The sequence below is a fragment of the Grampus griseus genome, assembly GCF_964374135.1.
Source record: "Grampus griseus genome assembly, chromosome: 12".
NCBI lineage: Eukaryota > Metazoa > Chordata > Mammalia > Artiodactyla > Delphinidae > Grampus > Grampus griseus.
In genome coordinates, this window is record NC_139006.1 from 19,886,356 (window position 1) to 19,906,594 (window position 20,239).

The 20,239-nt window shown below is 47.8% G+C and overlaps 1 protein-coding gene across 2 annotated transcripts in view; it reads right to left on the minus strand.

The window, feature by feature from the left end:
- Positions 1–2,933: 2,933 nt before the first annotated feature.
- The window catches only part of TPST2 (tyrosylprotein sulfotransferase 2), a 56,349-nt gene continuing 39,043 nt past the window's right edge, over positions 2,934–20,239 (minus strand). Inside the window, exons 3-8 of one of the 2 annotated variants that reach the window (XM_082667570.1) lie at positions 18,011–18,916; positions 13,810–14,008; positions 8,499–8,549; positions 7,546–7,584; positions 5,023–5,071; positions 2,934–3,443 (exon numbers count right to left, since the gene is read on the minus strand). In XM_082667570.1, coding sequence (XP_082523696.1) covers positions 5,030–5,071; positions 7,546–7,584; positions 8,499–8,549; positions 13,810–14,008; positions 18,011–18,852 — 1,173 coding nt within the window. In that variant the 5' untranslated portion in view covers positions 18,853–18,916 and the 3' untranslated portion in view covers positions 2,934–3,443; positions 5,023–5,029. The remainder of the gene's footprint in view (positions 3,444–5,022; positions 5,072–7,545; positions 7,585–8,498; positions 8,550–13,809; positions 14,009–18,010; positions 18,917–20,239) is intronic. The other variant, XM_082667571.1, reaches the window with a different exon arrangement.

A 20,239-nucleotide genomic window follows, 5' to 3' on the forward strand; every position in this document is an offset into this window, starting at 1 on the left:
TCCTGATTTTGATGGTTGTCCTGTGGTTACAATGGAGAATGTCACTGTTTGTTGGAAATACTAAAGTATTTGGTGCAGGGTGGAGGGGCATCACATAGGCAACTAAGTCTCAAATGATTAAGAGAAATAATGTTTTCTCTATGTACTTAGAATTTTTTAAAAGTGAAGGTTCTGGAGTAAAAGTTTAGGGATCCAAATCTCCACTTTGCTGCTTCCTAGATAGGGGACCTGGGGCAGGTTGCTTTGCTTCTCTACACCTCAGTTTTCCCACCTCTAAAATGGAGATAAAGATAGCACTGCTCTAAAAAGGTTGTTCCCAGGACCAAAATAAAAAGGCGGAAGGCTAATTAATGCATGTAAATCCCCTGGCATAGTAAGATCTTCTTAAATGGTTGTGGCTATTTTCATTTAAAAGACCCAATCTCATCTCTCTGCATAGATGGTCTCTAGCCTCAAAGATAGTGGTTTTTCCAGATTTTTGGACTCAAATGCACAGCCTCAGGAAAAGAAAGGAGAGAGGTAGCCAGAGGTGTAGTTTCATGATCTCATACCCAGCCTGGTCTCCTGGCACTGCCCAGATAAACCCTTGATTTGGGACCCAGGGACATCCAGGCCCATGTCTAGATTCCCAATGAGGTGCTCAGACATGTAGCCTTCCCAGGAGGGGGTTGCCAGGCAATAAGGTCCCTCAGCAGAAGCCTGGCAGGGCTCTCGGACAATCATTGGTCCAGCCCTCCCTTCTCACAGAAGAGGCAACAGAGGAGGCCACGCCACAGGGGAGGTACCAGAGCCACACAGACGACTGAAGGACACAGTCAGACCAGTCCTTTCTTTGCTACACGGTGCATGCACCCACCCACATCATTTCTGTCCACTTACTTGAGCTAATACTTATAGGGTGACTACTGTCTGTTCAGGGTCACAAAGACCTCTGCATATGTCATCTCTTCGATTCCTCAACCTTCCAAGGTCGTTTCTAAGCCGAATCCACACTCCTAATCACCCCTTAGGCAGCTCACACCATACAGCACTGTTTCCATATTGCCCTCAAAAGATTTGGCGGGGGGGGGGGGAATCCTCACTCAGTTACAACTTTAAATAGGTTGGTACCATAGAAACAATCTGTAAGTGGCATTTCAAAGACGATATATTTAAAGCCTAGCACAAGTACCTTTTCTGGGACATTGACATTCTACAGTTGCACATGGCTTAGTCTTATTTTGAGTTTTGTTCAAAAAATATATATATCATGTCCTGAACTTGGCAGAATTGAAGATCCAGATCAACTGAGATTAGCAAATTTGGTTTCCTTTCAAGTGTTTCTTACAGATGGTTTCTACCCTACTTATCTTCCAAGAATTTGTGACCAGTATCCTTAGATAGCAAGCTGGGACAAGGTTCTGCAGGCCTGGGACATTATCTGTAAAGCAGGCGTCCTCAAAAGGACACAGGTGAGGTGAAGTGACACTGCACCAGCTCCAGGCGTATCCCTTAGCTGCGTGGCATCTACTCTGGGGGAGCCCAGCCGCCATATAAGGAGTCTGCCTAACCATGCTACAAGGAAGTCCAGGCTCGCCGTGGGGAGAGGCGATAATGACGCCTCCAAATCCTCCAACCGTCCCCAGCCCAGGCACCAGACATGTGACTGCAGGAGCCTTCAGTGGACAGAAGCCCCAGCCACCATCTGACTGTGAGAACCACTGAGCTCACTCTAGTTAACTCCTAGAACTGAGAGATTCAACAATAAATGCTTTTAAGTCACGAAGCTGGGGGCTGTTGAGTCATGCAGCAATAGATGGTAGAAGAGTGAATGAGGCCGGATGTCTTCTGCTAACCCTTGAGGGGTGATCATGAGCTTCCTGTGTCCATGACTCCATCAACTACCCATCCCACCTCTGTCTCAAGACAAGGAGAGACAAGAGCTGCCTCACACTGCGGGCTCATCACACACCAGGCACCACAGCCCACGTCACCCATCGGCCCCTCCCAATAAACCCAGGAAGTTCTACCTTCCTCATTTGACAGATGAAGAAACAGGGGAGCAAACCACACAGCTGGTACTTCGGCCTGACTCCAAAACTCCATACCCCACGCCACTGTGAGTCACTACCTTCCCAAAGCCTCACTACTGTCATGAGAGCTAAGGCAAGGCAGTGTGGGTAAAACAGTTAACCCTTAAAAGATAACAAACTATTCTGGGCCTGGTTGATCCCTAAGCATTTGAGCAGCCAAAGATGAACTCAGCAGGCTTGGAGAGTTCCAACAAACCCTGCATGTGACAAAGGACCAGCCTGGACCAGCTCCTGGGAGCTCACCTCTGAGCCCTTGGGATGTCCTCACTAGAAGGAGTGCCTTTGAACACCTAGGACCCTGGACCACAACAGGCCATAGAGTCTATGTTAACAATGTGATTTATGGGGGGTCTTGGATCACACTGTATCATTTGACCTCTGGAAGGGCTGGAGACCAAGTAACTATGGTCAGTTGCTGCATACCTTTGTGACTGATGCCAAGTAAAAAATGCTGGACACTAAGCCTCAGGTGAGCCTTCCTGGCTGGCAATACTTCATACATGTTATCACACATTGTAGGTGGGAGAATCAAGCGTGTCTGTGAGACTCCAGTGGGAGAGGACATCTGGGAGCTTGTGCCTGGGCTCTCCTGGACTCTGCCCTATGCGCCTTTTTCCCTTGCTGATCTTAATCCGTATCCTTTCGCTGTAATAAACCGTAACTGTGAGTCCACCAGGTTTTCTGAGTTCCGTTGAGTCCTTGTAGCTAATCGCCAAACCCAAGGGTGGCCTTGGGGCTCCCTGACACAGGAGTTCAGCTGCGCCCTTGTGTGGACCTATTCTCCAGCCTTTGTTCATCATCAATCCACCTGACAAAACTCGACATGGAAGAAAAAAATCTATTCACTCTGTAAAGTAAGGCACAGACAAATGAGTCCCTGTTCAGTTTATTCAAATAATATATATATATATATTTTTCTCTGTGAGTAAAACTGAGGAGGAATCAAAGAAAGTCTCATATATTAAATTCTTAAATAGATTCTTTGAATTCAAAAGTAAGGGTCAACAGGAGAGGCACGGGTGGTGGGCCTTGTCCCAGCAAACAAAGCCACCAAGGCAGTCCTGCAAATTAAGGAGGATGGCAAATCCATTTCTTAAAAAAAACTTCTCGAGGGGAATAATATAAAATACCTAAGTTTCAAAAGCCGGACTACCTCCACACTCTTGGTTCTCTACCCCAGACTATCCTAAGATAGAATGTTTCAAGGTTAAGTTTTCAATGATTCAGCTTTTGCAACCATATGCAAATACATTCCTCATGAGCAGTCCTGTTTCGGCGATTAATAGCAAGCAATATGCTTGGATTTGAGGTCCGATTTCCACTCAAATGCAAAGTTTCTTCTCTTCTGGCAACAAAGCCACTTGCAAAGATCTGAAAGGGGAGAAAAACGGGTGTTAGGCCCAGAGTCGCAATTCTGAAAGAGATCTTGTATATTTATATGTGCGATTGCAGGACAGATGGTCTTCATGCATTCATGTAAGCATGTGAGATTTTCTATAGCATCCAGATGGCTGGAGAGAATTTACCTTTAAAAATGTTTCTTGGGTCCTTACCCACATCTCAACCTGTCGCCACCTGACCCCAAAGATATCACTTTTCTGATTTATGAAGAGCAGATGGCAATGATTAGCTAAAGTACCCTGTCTCTGGGACCTCATCTAAAGAGTAAAGCGAGAAATAGATCTGGCTTTCGTCAACGAGAAGGTTCAGGATTCTACTAATGAACCTGCAGAAAGAGAGAGAGGGAAATCGAGTTGGGGAAAAACTTGGAAAAAGACTGCTTTCAACGTGAGACTTCTTAGGAATTAAACGGAAGTCCTGGATCTTAGCACAACTCAGGATGGGAATGCTGAGAGTCAGGGTGACTTTGTGTCTCCAGCCTTGTGGGCTGGTGCAAAGTGGATTTCAAGAAAAATGAAAAAATATGCTGATTATTTAAAAATAAGAAAAGGAAACTAAATATCGACTAGAGGCTAGAAGCTCTTTTACAGTTTAAAAGCATAGGCCAAATACCCAGGCAAGTTGGTCCTGGCCTCTCTGACTCCCCCAGGTTTCCCTGAGCCTGATCAGAGAGGCTGGGGAGCATAAGGAAGTGAGCTCACTCGCTGGAGCCTTAACTCCAGGGCCCACGTCTGCCGCAAGGTCCCAGCGCTCCCACCCGGGCCGGCTCACTTCATCTCACGACCACCCTTGCAGGCGGACAGTGATGAATCCCCATTCTCCAGATGGGGAAAACAGAGGCCAACAGGAGTTGAACCTCGAGTGAGTCCTTAAATCTTTGACTGCCCAAGTTCAGAACCTGCTTCCCTGCCCCTTGGCAAAACATGGATGGGTAAATATGCACTTAAAATCGTTTGTTAAAAGCAAACTCTGGGGGAGATGACTTTCGGTGGCTCTGTGGCCTTAGGCCAATCAACGCCCTTCTCTGGGCTTTGGTTTTCTCCTCCATAAAATGGGACAGTCATGTCACCTGCCTCCCAGGGATGCTGAGGGTTAAAGGAGTAACACAGGAAGAGCACTCAGCCCAGTGCAGTAGGGGTTATTCTTAGACCAGAACTGCTTGCGACTATTATTACAACATTAATTGCTTTGGGCCAACCTGATGCTGTTTATAGAAGCTGGGTTGGCAGACAGCATTCTGTGCAAAATGGTTCTAGAATCCCCCCATCACACCTGTCCTCTGTACCCCCTCCCCAACGCCAGATAAACCTTTTTCTGGCTGGTTCAGCATTGATCCCTGCCCACACCCCTGATCCAGAGCTAGGAGACTAAGCCTTGATTCTATAAATAGCTCCCCAGGCTGGGGCCAGGGAAACCTCCTGATGGGGCTGGGTCAGCCCACCTTGGTGGCCACTCCTCCCCAGGGAGGCTCAGGAAGGACAAGCTTTTCAGAAAAGTGACTCCTGGGCTCAGAAGTGTCGGAAGGTCCCGGCAAAGTCCGCAGGCCTACCTGGAAATCATGAGCTTCCTAGGTGGGAAGAGGTGCTATTCTGGTTCACCTGGAGGAAGACAACACACAGAGGAAGGGTCACAGCCAAGTGGTGGTACCAGGGCCTCACTGCCCTGAGGTTCAGCCCTCAGCGTCACTGAATCGGGCACACTCCCTCACCGAGTAGCTACCGCACACCTACTATGTGCCGGGTGCTGGGGCTACTGTGGACATGATAGACCCTATCCTATCCCCACCCAGCTCACATTCTAGTGGGGACAGCCTGCTCAACAAACACATCCGTAAGACACTATTAAGTCCAGGCAATACAATGGGCTGATATGAGTGACTGGTGTTGGGGCTCCTTCAGATAAAGTGGTTCGGAGAGGCCACTACCGGGGGATGACATTTAAGGTGGAGTGTAATGAAAAACCTACATGTGTTTGCCCTTGGGTTCCTGGCACCAAGCTCCTAGAACCCTTGGAATCTCCCTAGTGAGAAAAAGCATCTTTTGTATGCAAATGAGATGACTGGTGGCTGGGGGCCCCCGGCTTCAGGATGTGGGATTGGTTACCAAAAAGGCTAAGGCATGATTAAAGGGTTGGAAATTTCAGCGCCCTCCACCCCAACCTCTGGGGAAGGGAGGAGGCTGCAGGTTAATAACCAACAGCCAATGATTTAATCAACCATGCCTCCTTAATGAAACCTCCATAAAAATCCATAAGTGATAGGGTTCAGGGAGTCGGGGTGGGCGATCACAGGGAGGTGCCGGGAGGGTGGTGCCCCCAGAGAGGGCATGGGAGCTCCACGCCCTTCCCCCATACCTCGCCCTACACATCTCTTCCACTGGGCTGTTCCTGACTTACAGCCTTTATGATAAGCTGGTGATCTAGGAAGTAAAGTGTTTTCCTGAGTCCTGTGTGTTGTTCTAGTGAATTACCAAACCTGAGTGGGGGTGGGGCATGGGGACCCCGCAAATGTATAGTTGGCTGGGCAGAAAGGCAGGTAGCCTGGGCATCTGAAGTGGGGGCAGTTTTGTGGGACTGGGCCCTTAACCTGTGGGGTCAGAGGCTATCTCCGGAAATCAGCGTCAGAATTGAACTGAATTACGCAACACCTAGTTGGTGTCCAGATAATCAGAGAATTAGTTGTTGGTGTTGGAAAACACCCCATAAGCAAAGAGCTAAAAGATGAAAATGAAGCCGGCCATGCACGGATGTGGGTAGAAAAGCATTCCCAGCAGAGGGATTAGCAAAGCCCTGGAAAGGAGAGGGTGTTTGGAGTTTAGGGATTGCGTATACATTTTTGCATGAGTTGCCATTCTAACGTGTGAGCAGCTTTGTTTTGCTTGCTTCCTATCTTCCTATTTTTGGGGTTTCACGATTACCATTTTGGATGGCTACATAATATTCTATACAATGTACACACCACCATTACTCAACTGTTGCCCTAAGATTGTTTCCAAGTTTCGCAATATCCTGCAGGAGATCACGTGCACAGTGGAGGAGAAAAGGGCCGAAAGTAGGGGTTTGATGTAATTTGTGGGGCAGCTCTCCAGAAGGTGGGACTGCTCACGATGACAGAGCATATGCTATTCCTTTACATTTTGCTTCTAAGAGAGCAAAAAACAGTCCCAGGCCAGCTTGAATACGCCACACAGTGCAGGAGAGTGTAAACTGGTCCAACTCTTCTGTAAAGCAATTTTAACCTTGTAGTTCAAGAGTCTCAAAAAAGACCCTCCCATGGGGAATTCCCTGGCGGTCCAGTGGTTAAGAATCCACGATTCCACTGCAAGGGGCACGGGTATGATTCCTGGTCCAGGAACTAAGATCCCACATGCCGCACGGCCAAAAAAAAAAGACCCTCCCATCCTCTGATTCCACTCCTTAAAAATGTATCTGGGGACTTCCCTGGTGGTGCAGTGGTTAAGAATCCACCTGCCAATGCAGGAGACACCGGTTTGAGCCCTGGTCTGGGAGGATCCCACATGCCGCGGAGCAACTAAGCCCGTGTGCCACAACTACTGAAGCCTGTGAGCCTAGAGCCTGTGCTCCGCAACAAGAGAAGCCACCGCAATGAGAAGCCCGCGCACCACAACGAAAAGTAGCCCCTGCTCGCTGCAACTAGAGAAAGCCCATGCGCAGCAATGAAAACCCAATGCAACCAAAAATAAATAAATTTATATAAAAAATTGTATTCGAAGGGAACAATTCCATAGAGGCTCCCCCAGCCCTCGCCCCACAGAAGAGAGGCAAAATCAGGATGATAGGTGCATGACATCATTTGAAATATTGCAAAATATTGCAAAAGTTACATAGGGCAACAGTTAAGTAATTGGTGACTCATAATGCATTCCAGAGAAAACTAGGTAGCCATCCGAAATGGCCACGTGAGACCCCCAGGATGGAAAAACAGTAAGAAAGTAAAACAAAGCAGCTCATACAATGGAATTGCAAGGAACACAAAAATGCATATCCAGGTGGGCAAAAAAAAGACTGTATGTAAAAATGAAAAGAGTTTCAGATTGTGGCTAATTCCCCTTACCCCACTTCTGTTTGTTGTTCTTGTTACATCCTCTTTGGGCTAGAACAAATAATAGATTAGTGCTGATTAAGTCTGGCAATATTTTTTCACAGTGGCAAGAGATGGGTTTCTGATTCCCACAAAGGGAGTGTGGACTCATCCCCAAAGGACCAAAATCTCATTGCCCGACCCATGAGAGTCTTGTGAGTTTGATGATTAAACTGGGGATTAGCGTAGGGTGACCCCACCCTTTCCTGGCCAAGTTAAATAAAACACACACACAAACTGAAACTACTGATTGTAGCATCACCACCCTTCATTTAAAAAGGAGCACTTTGGCACCAAAAGGAGGATGCTACGTCAGTCCTGGGAACGGTTCTTGACAAGATTCAGGGACAGCCTCCATGGACACGCCCAGGATGCATGGGAGGCCAGCCTGTGGGGATGCGTGTGGGGACACAGGACTGTATTATGTCTACTTTTGCACACATACCTGCATCACATGACCCTCATTTTTTGGTAGACTGATGAAATTTTTGTGCTGGGCTGGGAACTGCCACTTCATACTTTTTTATTTTGGCCACACAGTGCGGCACGCAGAACTTCCCTGACCAGGGATCAAACCCACACCCCTGCAGTGAAAACATGGAATCTTAACCACTGGACCTCCAGGGAAGTCCAGGAACTGCCACTTTAAATGAAGCTGAATTTAAGGCTAGAGGCAGAAAGTTTGACAGAAAGTCCCCACTAAGTTCCTCCAACTGCTTTCAAGCCAGGGGACAAGGAAGGGACTCAGGCTGAAGGGCTACTGAGATGTCGCTCCAGGTGGATCAGACACTTGAGAGCCTCTGACCGGAATCCCACCCCCATCCAATTTTCTGATGGACAAACCATCAACCATATGAGAGAAGTGAAGTGTTCAAGGGCACAGAGGAAGCTAGTGGTGACGCAGAATTCCCCCTGAGGTTTCTGACCTGAAGATAGCCTTTCAGATTGGCTGGTGTTTTATAGTCCCCTTTCAAGACCTAGGAAAGAAAAAATTATCGCTATTGTAGAAATGATCAAAAAATAAAATTTAGTCCATCATTTGCACACCCACCCATCCATCCGGGTACCCACCCATCCACCCTCCCATCCATCTACCTCTCCATCCACCCACACCCCCCCATCCACCCTCCCATCCACGCCCCCCATCTACCCTCCCGTCCACCTACCCACCCATCTACACACCTATCCATCCATCCACCCAACCCACCCATCCACTTATCCACCTGCTCATCCATGCATCCATCCAACAAACATGTATTAATAAGCTCCTCTTATTCCGGCATTATTCTAAGCTCGGGGGTGGGGAGGGGGTTGGGGGCCATTACAACACTGCCCAGACAATTAGAAGTCCCATCCTCCTGGAGCTTCCGTTCTGGAGTGGGGAGGGCCAGACAATCCACAAGTGACAACACAATTAAACAAGAACATATCAAACCATGGGAAGTACTACAAGGAAAGTATGTGATTAGGAGTGCCCGGGGGCTTCTTCTGAATGGGTGGTCAGAAAGGGCCCCTTGGAACGCATGGTCTTTGTGCTGAGACCTGAGTGACAAGGATATCCTGCCAGGCTACGCTCTGAAGGAGAAGCATTCCAGCCAGAGGGCACAGAGAGGACAAAGGCCCTGAGGTGGGAACCAGAAAATTCCAGGCCTTTCCAATATCTCTCGAAATACAAGGCACTGGATAGACCAGCACTGTCCAATAGAATATAATGTGAACCTAGTCTGTAATTTAAAATTTTCTAGTAGCCACATTTAAAAACAAAGTGAAACAGGTGAAATTAATTCTAGTGGGTTTTTTTTGTTTTTTTTTGGCCACACTGCACAGCTTGTGGGATCTCAGTTCCCCAACCAGGGATGGAACCTGGACCCTCAGCAGTGAAAGCGTGGAGTCCTTACCACCGGACCTACAGGGAATTCCCTATAGTGGTATTTTTTATTTAACCTGATATAGCTAAAATATTAATACTTCAACATGTAATTGATGGGGTTCAGGGCAGGTCGCCCCCAAATCTACCACTTTGGCATATTCATTATTTTGAATTAAAGTTATTTAAGAAACAGCCGGTGCCAGAAGGACACTCTGACCCTCCTTAGTGCCCTTGAGAGCAGGGAATAAATCTCCCAGGTGAAAGGTACCCTCCCCGCAACAGGAGGTAGAGAGCCATCCTTATCACCAGAGATGGAGAAATCAGGGCCAAAAGGGCTGTGTACACAAACCTTGTTACTTCTTCAGTAATTTACTACCCCAAGCCCAGATGTCTTTGTCTTATCAGTACTTCACAAATGTATTCTTTCTTCGTCTAAAAGGTATGAAAGATGCCTGCTTTGGCCCCTTCTTATGAATCTCCTATTTTTATGAGCCCCTGTATGTACAATATGAAATTTGTTTTGTCTCCTATTAATCTGTCTTATGTCAATTTCATTATCAGACCAGCCAAAGAACCTAGAAGGGAAAAAGGGAAAAGTTTTCCTTCCCTATGTAATCAATATAAAAATGATTAAGGAGAAGTTTTACATGCTTTTGGGGGGTACGAGGACCTCAAAATCCAGTGTGTGTTTCACACTTACACGGCACCTTTCAATTTGGACTCGTCACATTTCAGTGGCCACACAAGCCTAGTGGCTGTAATGAACAGCACAGGTACAGACAGTTTCATTAGCACTGGGATCATTTCAGAACTGAGTGTACTGCCTAGGATCCAGTACAGGAACATTCTGTGCCTTCAGTATACACACACACACACACACACACACACGCACACCCTTGTGGCTTTCAACGAGGGGACTTATCTTTGTAGTTACAGCAAAACCACTGTAAAGACTAAATAAGGTGTCTGGCGCTTGTTAAAACTTGTGGAACCCCCAAGGAGTAAAGCTCTTTTGTTTCGTTTTTCCTTTTTTTGCTTTCTTGATTTTATTTTAAAAGTACACAGGGTCACAAAACTAGAGCAAGTTTTTGGCTTTTTTTAAACCAAATTTAGTTCTTACAAATGTAAAAATCTGCCCCGTTGGATATTTAAGCCAGAAACTTGAAATACAAAAAATCCCTTTTGAAAGTGACCCTATCAATTCTCCACTTGCATAGATAGACGAAGTGTCAAAATATTTCTTCTCAGTAGTACAAGTGTATTTGTCACAAAAATTCACAGTTAGGGATGAGAATAAGTGAATCAGGGAATTGTGGTTCTCTTAACACTTGTGTCATTAAATAAGTTAGTAGAAAACAGAGTTTTTCTTTGGGGAGTAAACCTCTTTGGAAGAAACCCAGAGACATCTTCTGTTTTAAATAAACAACAGAGCTCCAAACAGCTGTTCCTACCCATCACTGCTCATCAGAATTTTTTTTATACAACACCCAAGGTCAGGCCTTACTCTGGGAGCTTCTGACCCATAGTCTAGGACCTGCCAGGGGCCTCTGCCTTTTAGAGGGACTTCAGAGGAGCTGGGCCCCTGGCTAAAAAAGCAGGTAAGGAGAGGACAGCTTTCTCTGATGCCCTCATCCTGTCCCAGCCACCCCTTCTGAGAAGCATTTGGGGGCTGGATTTCAAGGTCATCACCAGTTGCTGCTGCTTTTTTAATCCCGTTAATGAATTTTTAAAAATAATAAATTTATTTATTTATTTTTGGCTGTGTTGGGTCTTCATTGCTGCGCGCGGGCTTTCTCTAGTTGCAGTGAGCAGGGGGCTTCTCTTCGTTCCAGTGCGCGGGCTTCTCATTGCGGTGGCTTCTCTTGTCGTGGAGCACGTGCTCTAGGCACACAGGCTTCAGTAGTTGTGGCACACGGGCTCTAGAGCGCAGGCTCAGTAGTTGTGGCGCACGGGCTTAGTAGCTCTGCAGCATTTGAGATCTTCCCGGACCAGGGCTCAAGCCTGTGTCCCCTGCACTGGCAGGTGGATTCTTAACCACTGCGCCACCAGGGACGTCCCTAATCCTGTTAATGAATTTTTTATTATGAAATATAGCATGTACACAGGAAAGTATATAAAGCGCCTAAGTACAGTTTAAAGAATGATAACTATTATTAAATAGTAAACATTGAAATTAATAATATTTAAAACAAAAATAATAAAATCATAAAAACAAGCCACATCCAGGTTGCCAACACCCACGCTCTCCATGCACTCTGGGTATCTACCTTGGATCCCTGAGTATTTCCACAAGTAGATGTTTACAAAATCAACTAATGTCGGGGGAAGAGGAAGTAATGAGACCTATAGACGGGCTTGCATTTCAAGGACAAGGGCAGAGCTGCCTACGCTCAGTGTTAGTAAATTCTCTCCGTTAAAAAGAAAGCTTGCAGGAATTCCCTGGTGGTCCAGTGGTTAAGACTCCGCACTTCCAATGCAGGCAACATGGGTTCAAGCCCTGATCAGGGAACTAAGATCCCACATGGCGCACGGCGTGGCCAAAAAATAGAAAAAGAAAGAGTGAGAGAGAGAGAGAGAGAGAGAGAGAAAGCTTGCACGTGTTAAGGACTTGTTGGCATCAAATGGAGTCTTTCTCCTTGAGTCCACTGAAGAATTAAAGGAGAATAAAGAGTAATGACTCTCTCCCTCTCTGATTCAATACAAGAACTGTTGGGTTGGCAGCAGGGGAGGTGAAATCGGTGAAGGGGGTCAAGATGATATAAAATAAACAAGCCACAGGGATGTAATGTACAGCACGGTGATTATAGTCGGTAATATTGTACTGCATGTGTTGTAAATTTGTACAGTGACAGACAGTGGGTAACTAGACTCAAATTGTAGTGATCGTTTTGCCATGTGCACAAATATCAAATTGTTCTGTCACACACCTGAAACTACAATAATATAATAAGTCAGTTATAAGGCAATAAGAGAAAGAAAAAAAAGAACTGTTTACTTTCTAAAATCAGCACGTGCTCAGAAATGCCAAACTCGGGCTTCCCTGGTGGCGCAGTGGTAAAGAATCCGCCTGCCAGTGCAGGGGACACGGGTTCGAGCCCTGGTCCAGGAAGATCCCACATGCCGCGGAGCAACTAAGCCTGTGCGCCACAACTACTGAGCCTGCGCTCTAGAGCCTGTGAGCCACAACTACTGAAGCCCATGTGCCACAACTACTGAAGCCCGTGCGCCTACAGCCCGTGCTCCGCAACAAGAGAAGCCACCACAATGAGAAGCCCGTGCACCGCAAGAAGAGTATCCCCTGCTCACTGCAACTAGAGAAAGCCTGCGTGCAGCAATGAAGACCCAATGCAGCCAAAAATAAATAAATTAAATAAATAAATTTAAGATGCGTGCCTTTTCTTCTCTAGTTCAACAGACCAAACACAAAGTAGTTCTCTGAAAGTAGAATCAGAGGACTTTAGAATTAATTTTAAAAAAAAAGAGAGAAAAAGAAATGCCAAACTCAGCTTAAATTAAAACTCTGGGTCTCAATGACATAAGGGGTAGGAGGGCTCTTCCTCAGGCCTGGGTCCCATGTTCAGATATTTTCATTAACTTCGTGTCTCTGAGGAAGTCAGAACACAGCAACCAGAGTAAAGGAGAAGTGACAGTGACATGTAAATAATATCGACTTGGTAACTGTTCCACACCCAGGATTAGCCTACTTCTATGCTCCAAAAACATCATCTCAAAGTCATTTCCCCTTGACCACCTACACTAAGGAGAACTTAAAAAGTAATTTAAACCACCCTAAACTTACATTTGTCTGAGAAGTAAATATTAAACCTTATGGGGGCAGGGATTTCCCTGGCGGTCCAGTGGTTAAGACTCTGTGCTTCCACTGCAGGGGACGTGGTTTCGATCCCTGGTTGGGGAATTAAGATCCCACATGCCTCGAGGCAGGGCCAAAAATAAATAAATAAAATTAAAAAGTAAACCTTACGGGGGCAATAAAGGGACCTATCGTTGATTTATTCACACCCAGTCTCAACAGAGACTTGAAGTGCTTTACAAACAGACGAACAAACAGCCAGGGAAGCAGGGGGAAAAGGGTAAATCAAAGTAGAGAAATAGGATGGAATTAGTGCACGAATGGGCCTGCCGTGAGATGCTATACAGTGTGAGAGGCAGGCTACCAGTTGGTTTTGAGCTTCCTTGTGGCCCAAGCAAAAATGGAAATACAAGCAGCCATACGAATCACCGTGTCCCTGAGACAGAAACAGACCAGCCGCATAGGACTCAAGAAGCTAAGTGTTTTCTGGGGTAGCTGGAGCCTCCACCCCCACCACAGCCTGAGCACGCATCTCCCCGTGTGCATGTGCACTCACCCGGTGTGTGTTGTTGATGACGATGGGATCGGGGTTGCCGTAGTTGGGCGGGTTTGCATAGGGGTCATAGCCAAGCCGAGCCAGCATGGGGGCGATCTGGGCCATGTCCCTCAACACATCCCCAGGGATGTGGCCAGTCCACTTGGAGAGAGCTTCCAGGTTCACAGGCTTGATGACCTGGTCTGTGGATCGCTCGATCCTGGGGAGAGAGGACGGGCTGGACGGGGCACGGGCAGACCCAGGTGGTGCTCAGGTGGGCTCCCTGCTCAGGGACTCTGGGGCAGCAGGAAAGGTTGGGGGGACTGGTCCCCAGGGCCCACTCGGCTCTTCTCAAGTATAAGAATGTGGGCAAGTCATATGGCCTCCTCATACCTGCTCTGTACAATGGGGATAAAAGCATGGGGTGGGAAGCTGGGAGAAAGGGCTAGACAAGGCCCACCACTTCAGTGGTGTTGAAATTCTGCTTCCTTGACCTCTCTGACTTCTTAAAAATTACTTTTTATTTATATGACTAAGATGAGTATTTTGTTCTTGAGAAGTAATTCTAAGACACAAATGGTAAGGCAAATAGCCCCTGGGGTCACCACTCTGAGTCCTTCAGCTCCCTACAGGGACCTGACCATAGCATTCTGAAGCGTACCCTATCAATCTGTTTTCTGTACTTTTAAAAACAGAGTGGCTAAGCGCAGACTCAGGGGCCAGACTGCCTGGGTGCAGATGCCAGCTCTACCAACACTGGCTGTGTGGCCTTGGGAGACTGACTGAACCTCTCTGAGCCTCAGTGTCCTCACCTGTAAAATGGGAATCATAATAGCACTTACCTCACGGGGCTGTTCTGAGGAGTAAATGAGTTAATAATAAAAGAGTATCTGGTACATTTTAAGGTCTCAGTGTTAGCTCTCTCTTTCTCTCTCTCCCACACATATACACACTGAAAATCTGTGGTTTTGCTTGCAGATTTAAAAACAGAAATTATATACTATACATAGTACTGGTTTGTAGGTGGGTTTTTTTTTTTTTCCCTGCTCTCTCAATACCTCATTCTTTTTCCATTCCCCTAAAGATGGATATTTACGTTGTTTCCATTTTGCTGTTAGGATGAAACAGTCATCGTCTTATATGTGCTTCCTTGCTCTCCCATACAACAGGGTTACCAAGCTGTGTGAGTCATGATGATCTTATCAATTATAGTTCAGAGGCTTTATAGGATACAGGGTGGGGAACTCCTAGGATCGAGGACCTATTTCTAGATGCTTCCATCCCAACTAAGAGATAACTTGGGAACAAAGAACAGAAGCAAACAGATGGAGCAAAAGGAAGATGGGAAGGGGGGTGAGGGGAACTGGGGAGGGGAGAGGGTGTGGACTGGTGGGGAGGGCATGGATCTGGAGTCTGAAGACCCGGATTTAAATCTCAACTCTAGCCAGTGTGTCAAAAAATCACAAATACGGTTCTAGGTATTTTCACCATAAACATCTTCACTGTAAGCAATTTCACCCCACAATTGGCCATAAGGCCATTCTGCCATAAAGGATAAAATCACTGGTTGACAGCTACATTACACGAAAAAATGATAACATATCAGTTTCTGCAAATCCTTCGGTGAGCTAATCTAAGCCAGACTGTTAGAATTTTCACCGCTTTCAAGACACATCAGGGATCCAGTAACCATTCCTTTCTGAGGGGACAGGAGGAGCTTGCTTCTTCTTTTGCCTCTTTTTTTTTTTTAATTGAAGTATTTACAGTGTTGTGTTAGTTTCTGGTATGCAGCAAAGTGATTCAGTTATACATATGTGTGTGTGTGTGTGTGTGTGTGTGTGTATTCTTTTTCATATTCTTTTCCATTACGGTTATTACAGGATATTGAATATAGTTACCTGTGCTATGCTGTAGGTCCTTGTTGTTTTCCTATTTTATATACAGTAGCGTGTATCTATTAATCCCAAACTCCCAATCCATCCCTCCCCTACACCCTTCCCCCTTTGGTAATCCTAAATTTGTTTTCTACATCTGTGAGTTTGTTTCTTTTTCATGAATTAAGTTCATTTGTGTCATGTTTTAGATTCCACATATAAGTGATATCAGACAGTATTTACCTTTCTCCGTCTGACTTAATTCACTTAGTATGATAATCTCTAGGTCCATCCATGTGGCTGCAAATGGCGTTATTTCATTCTTTTTTGTGGCTGAGTACCATTCTATTGTATATACGCCACATCTCCTTTACCCATTCATCTGTCGATGGACACAGGCTACTTCCATGTCTTGGCTACTGTGAGTAGTGCTGCTATGAACATGGCCTCCAATGTCTAATACTGTGTGATAAATCTGGCAAAGATGGCAGGAGAGAGAAAGTAAGTGAATCTAAATTAGCTAAAGGATCGTCATTAATGCTCTCGAAGGCAGCTGCCCTTTCCTACGAACCACAGCTCAGTAACCTTTTGGTTTTGACAGGTGGGAGGGATAACTGTGCTCAATGAAGTATTTGCAGAAACCGATATGTTATCATTTCCTAGAGGAATGAAACCGGAACTGTCAATCAACCAGTGATTTCATCTTTTATAACAAAACGCTTGTTGCAAAGATGTTTACAGTGGACATACCAGACACCATCAAACGTGTGCCTGGCCTTTGCCACAAGCCTTGTGTCTCCAGGACTTCACAGGACAGAAATCACATAGATACATCCCAGAACTTGGATAGGAGCCAGGCTTGATACGAGTCAATAAACAAAGTGTCCAAAAACAGATGTTAAATAGAATATGGTGATCGTGTAGTGGAATATTATGCAGCCATTCAAAATGATGTCACTGCAGAGTGCTGGGGGCCATGGGCAAGCGTCCCAAATACAAGGTGAAGAAAGGTTACACAGGAACATGACCAGCAGGACTCCAGTTTTATCAATATACCCTGATCAAGGACCAGCAAGCCACAAATCAAAATCTGGGTGTTGGGATTATGGGTGGTTTTTCTTTCCCGTTTTATGTATTTTCCCAATTTCCTGCAATCAGGATGTATTCCTTTGGTCATCTGATGTCTTGTCATGATGATTTACAAAAATCCCGGCTCCAGCACCAACTGGTGGGGGTACCCAGCCCATGGGCACTTCGCTGCCAGGAGCTGCTGAGAGCCTCCCGCTCTGCTCAGGGATCAGGAGCTCTTGGGGGCAGAGCCTGGGAGGGTCCAGCCATGAAAGAAATGGGAGGCGTTGTCCCAGGAAGGACCGCCCTTCCACTGGGCTGTTAAGGATGCTTGCAACTGACCAGGATGGAGACGTGGGGATGGCACACTCTGGTGCTGCACTGTCTCAGGAAAGGGACAGCCTCCTCAAAGGAGGAAGGCAGACAGCAAGGGACAGAAAGGGAGGGAGGATAGGTCCCAGCCACGGAGGGCTTGAGAACACAGGCACTGGAGTCCAACAGACCTGCGTTCAAATCCTGGCACCACCCTTTGCTAGCTGTGTGGCCTTAGGCCAGTAACTTTCCTGAGACTCAGTTTCTCCATCTGTAAAATGGGGATAAGAGCAGTTCCTATGTTCTAGGTGGCTGTGGGGATTAAAGGAATAATGATTGTTTGTGGCTTCACTCAGTGCTGGCCACACAGCAGACACTCAATAAACGAGAGTGAAGGTGAGCCTGATGAGTATTCCAATAAAAGCAAGATCAACACTGAAACGATGATAACGGGAATAAACCACCTAACGTGTATTAACCCATTTGATTAATAGGGATTAATAGGGATAGATTCTATCCCTATGCTACAGATGAGGAAATGAAAGCACAGAGAGGGAGAGTTACTTGCTCAAGGTCACACAGCTAAAAAGTGGCAGACCTGGGATTCAAACCCAGACAGTCTGGTTCCAGAAACTATACTTTCAAACTTTACCTGCTACAGCTCACTACAAAGCATATTCACAGTTTGGAGAGGAGTGACTGCCCCATTTTTTGGATAATAAAGCCGAAATTCAGAGAGGTACAGTGACTTATTCAATGCCACCGAGCTATGAGTTGGGAGATCTGGTTCAAGGCTGTGCTCTTAACCACTCTCTTCCCAGATCTTCTCCAGTAGAACAGAGGAGGCTCAGAGAGGCACAGTGACTTGCCCAAGGCCACACAGCTTGGAGGGGCAGAGCCGACCTTCCCACTGAGCATCTCTGACTCCGGGATCAGGGGTCTGAGCGGAAGGTGGGGGCTCCACTCACTTGGACAGGGAGACGCCGCCGGGCTTGCCGATGAGGTCCTCATGGTGCAGGACGGAGTCGCTCCAGGAGATGCCGAGGAAGTCGAGGATGAGCTTGAGGGAGCGCCGGGGGTGCAGTACCAGCTGCTCGTAGTACACGGGCAGGCACTTGTCCTCGCCCACCTCCATGCACTGGGCGTACATCACCTCAATGGCCTTGTTCCACTTGGCGAGGCAGTCACGGTAGCTGCTGAGGTCGAAGCCGGCAATGGTGACCTTGCGGGTGATCATGGAGTGCACGGAGGCCCGGCCGTCCCGCACCATCAGCAGGAACTTGGAGTTGGGGAACAGGCGCGACAGGTAGACAGAGGACTTGAGCGTGAAGGGGTCTTTGTTGCAGAGGACGCGGGCCGGCTCTCCGTGCTTGGCGATCACCTCCAGGATGAAGGCCTGCATGGCGGCGTCCAGCACCTCATCTGTCACACCCGCCTCGTCCAGCCGCAGCTTCTCCCGGCCCGACTTTGACCAGGCCTGGCGCATGGCCAGCACGCGAGGGATGATGCGGGTCTCCTCCCCGCAGCGCACCTCGGGGTGGGCGTCCAGCATCGCACGCATGAGCGTGGTGCCACTCCGGGGCACGCCGCCCACGAAGATGAGCGGCATGGCCTTGCCGTAGCGGTACTCCACGTGGTCCGTGCCCACCATCACCAGGTCCTCCTGCTCCGGCCGCATGGCCCGCCGGGGGCCCCGGGGGCCCCCCAGTGCCACCCGGCACTCCAGCACCTGCTGCCCCAGCTGGACCGCCAGCACCAGGGCCAGGGCGAAGCCGGCTGCCAGCAGTGCCCTCCGCACCGACAGGCGCATGCTGGGCCCGGGGCGGGGGGCGCGCTTCAGCGACAGGTGGGCGGGAGCCCCGCCGGGCTCACATCTGGGGAGAGAGAGGGACACGGGCGGTCAGGGAGGCCTGCGGGCTGCAGGCGCTTTACCATCCAGACCCCAAGAGCGCCAAGTATGAGGGTGCTGACGTTCAGAGCAGAACGCTACGGGACACTGCATCCATCTTAATTCATGAGGTCCTCCAACAACCGTAAGCGTAGCTGCTGTTATGACCTCAGGGGGCCCGATGGCCTGGGTTCAAATCCCTCCTGGCTACTTCCTAGCTGTGAGATCTTGCCCAGTTCCTTAACCACTCAATGCCTCAGTTTCCCCAACTGATAAATGGAAAGAGTAATAATTCTTTCAAAAATGGACTTTCTTGAAATACATTTATGTGGAATTCTTTGAAATGTGAAAATAATAAAGCACTAGAACATCAGATTTCAGCAGCACACGCGTTTGATAAAGACATGGGTTTTGCCTGTTTTGTTCACGGCTGTCTCCCCAGCTCCTAGCACGGTGCCTGGCCCCTAGTAGATGCTTAACAAATATTTACAGAACGTGCTTGGGTCCAATGAGCGTGGCCTGGCACAGAGTAAGTGCTAGGAAATGATTATGGTACAGCGAGGAGGGAACCAAGGTACAGAGCGACTGTTCACCGTTGTCCAGCTGGAAAGCGGCCAAGCCAGGGTCCATGATTTTGACCCAGGCCAGCAGGCTCATCAGCCGGCTCTGTGTCTGCTCTGAGTGACCACAGTCGGCCCCTGCAGGAGAGGTTTTTCAGAAGGTGCAAAATATCCTGGTCTGGGCTTCTTCCAGAATCGCCGTCCGTTCATTCAGCCTTCACTCGGAAGCAATAAAAAGGTTTCAGGCACCTGCTCGAGGCTGGAGACAGGACAGTGGACGAGACAGCCAGGCCTCTGGCCTCAAGGAGCTTACAACTGAGTGGGGGATGTGGACGGTACACAAGCTACCGCCAGACCGTGATAATGGCTTGCAAAGAAATAAGCTGGACACCATGAGAGAGATCAAGAAGGGGAAGGAAGAGGGAGGTTAAGGAGGACTTCTTGGAGGAGGTGACGTCCAAGCTGAGACCTGGATGAGAGGGAGCTGGCGGTGTGAACATGTGTGGGAAGGGTGCTCCAGGCAGAGGGAATGGAGACTGCAAAACCCCAAGATGGGAGAAAGAGGGTTTGGTGTGTTCAAGAACCTGAGAGGAGGCTTCTGGGGCTGGAGGGGAGGGAAGGGGAAGATGGGGTGCAGCTGCCAGGCATGTCCTCAGGGGATGGGGAAGGAGCTGGACTTACTCTACGGGCAGCCCCTGGGGAGAGGGCCTGCAGGGGTGGGAACGGAGGCGGGGAGGTCAGTCAGGAGG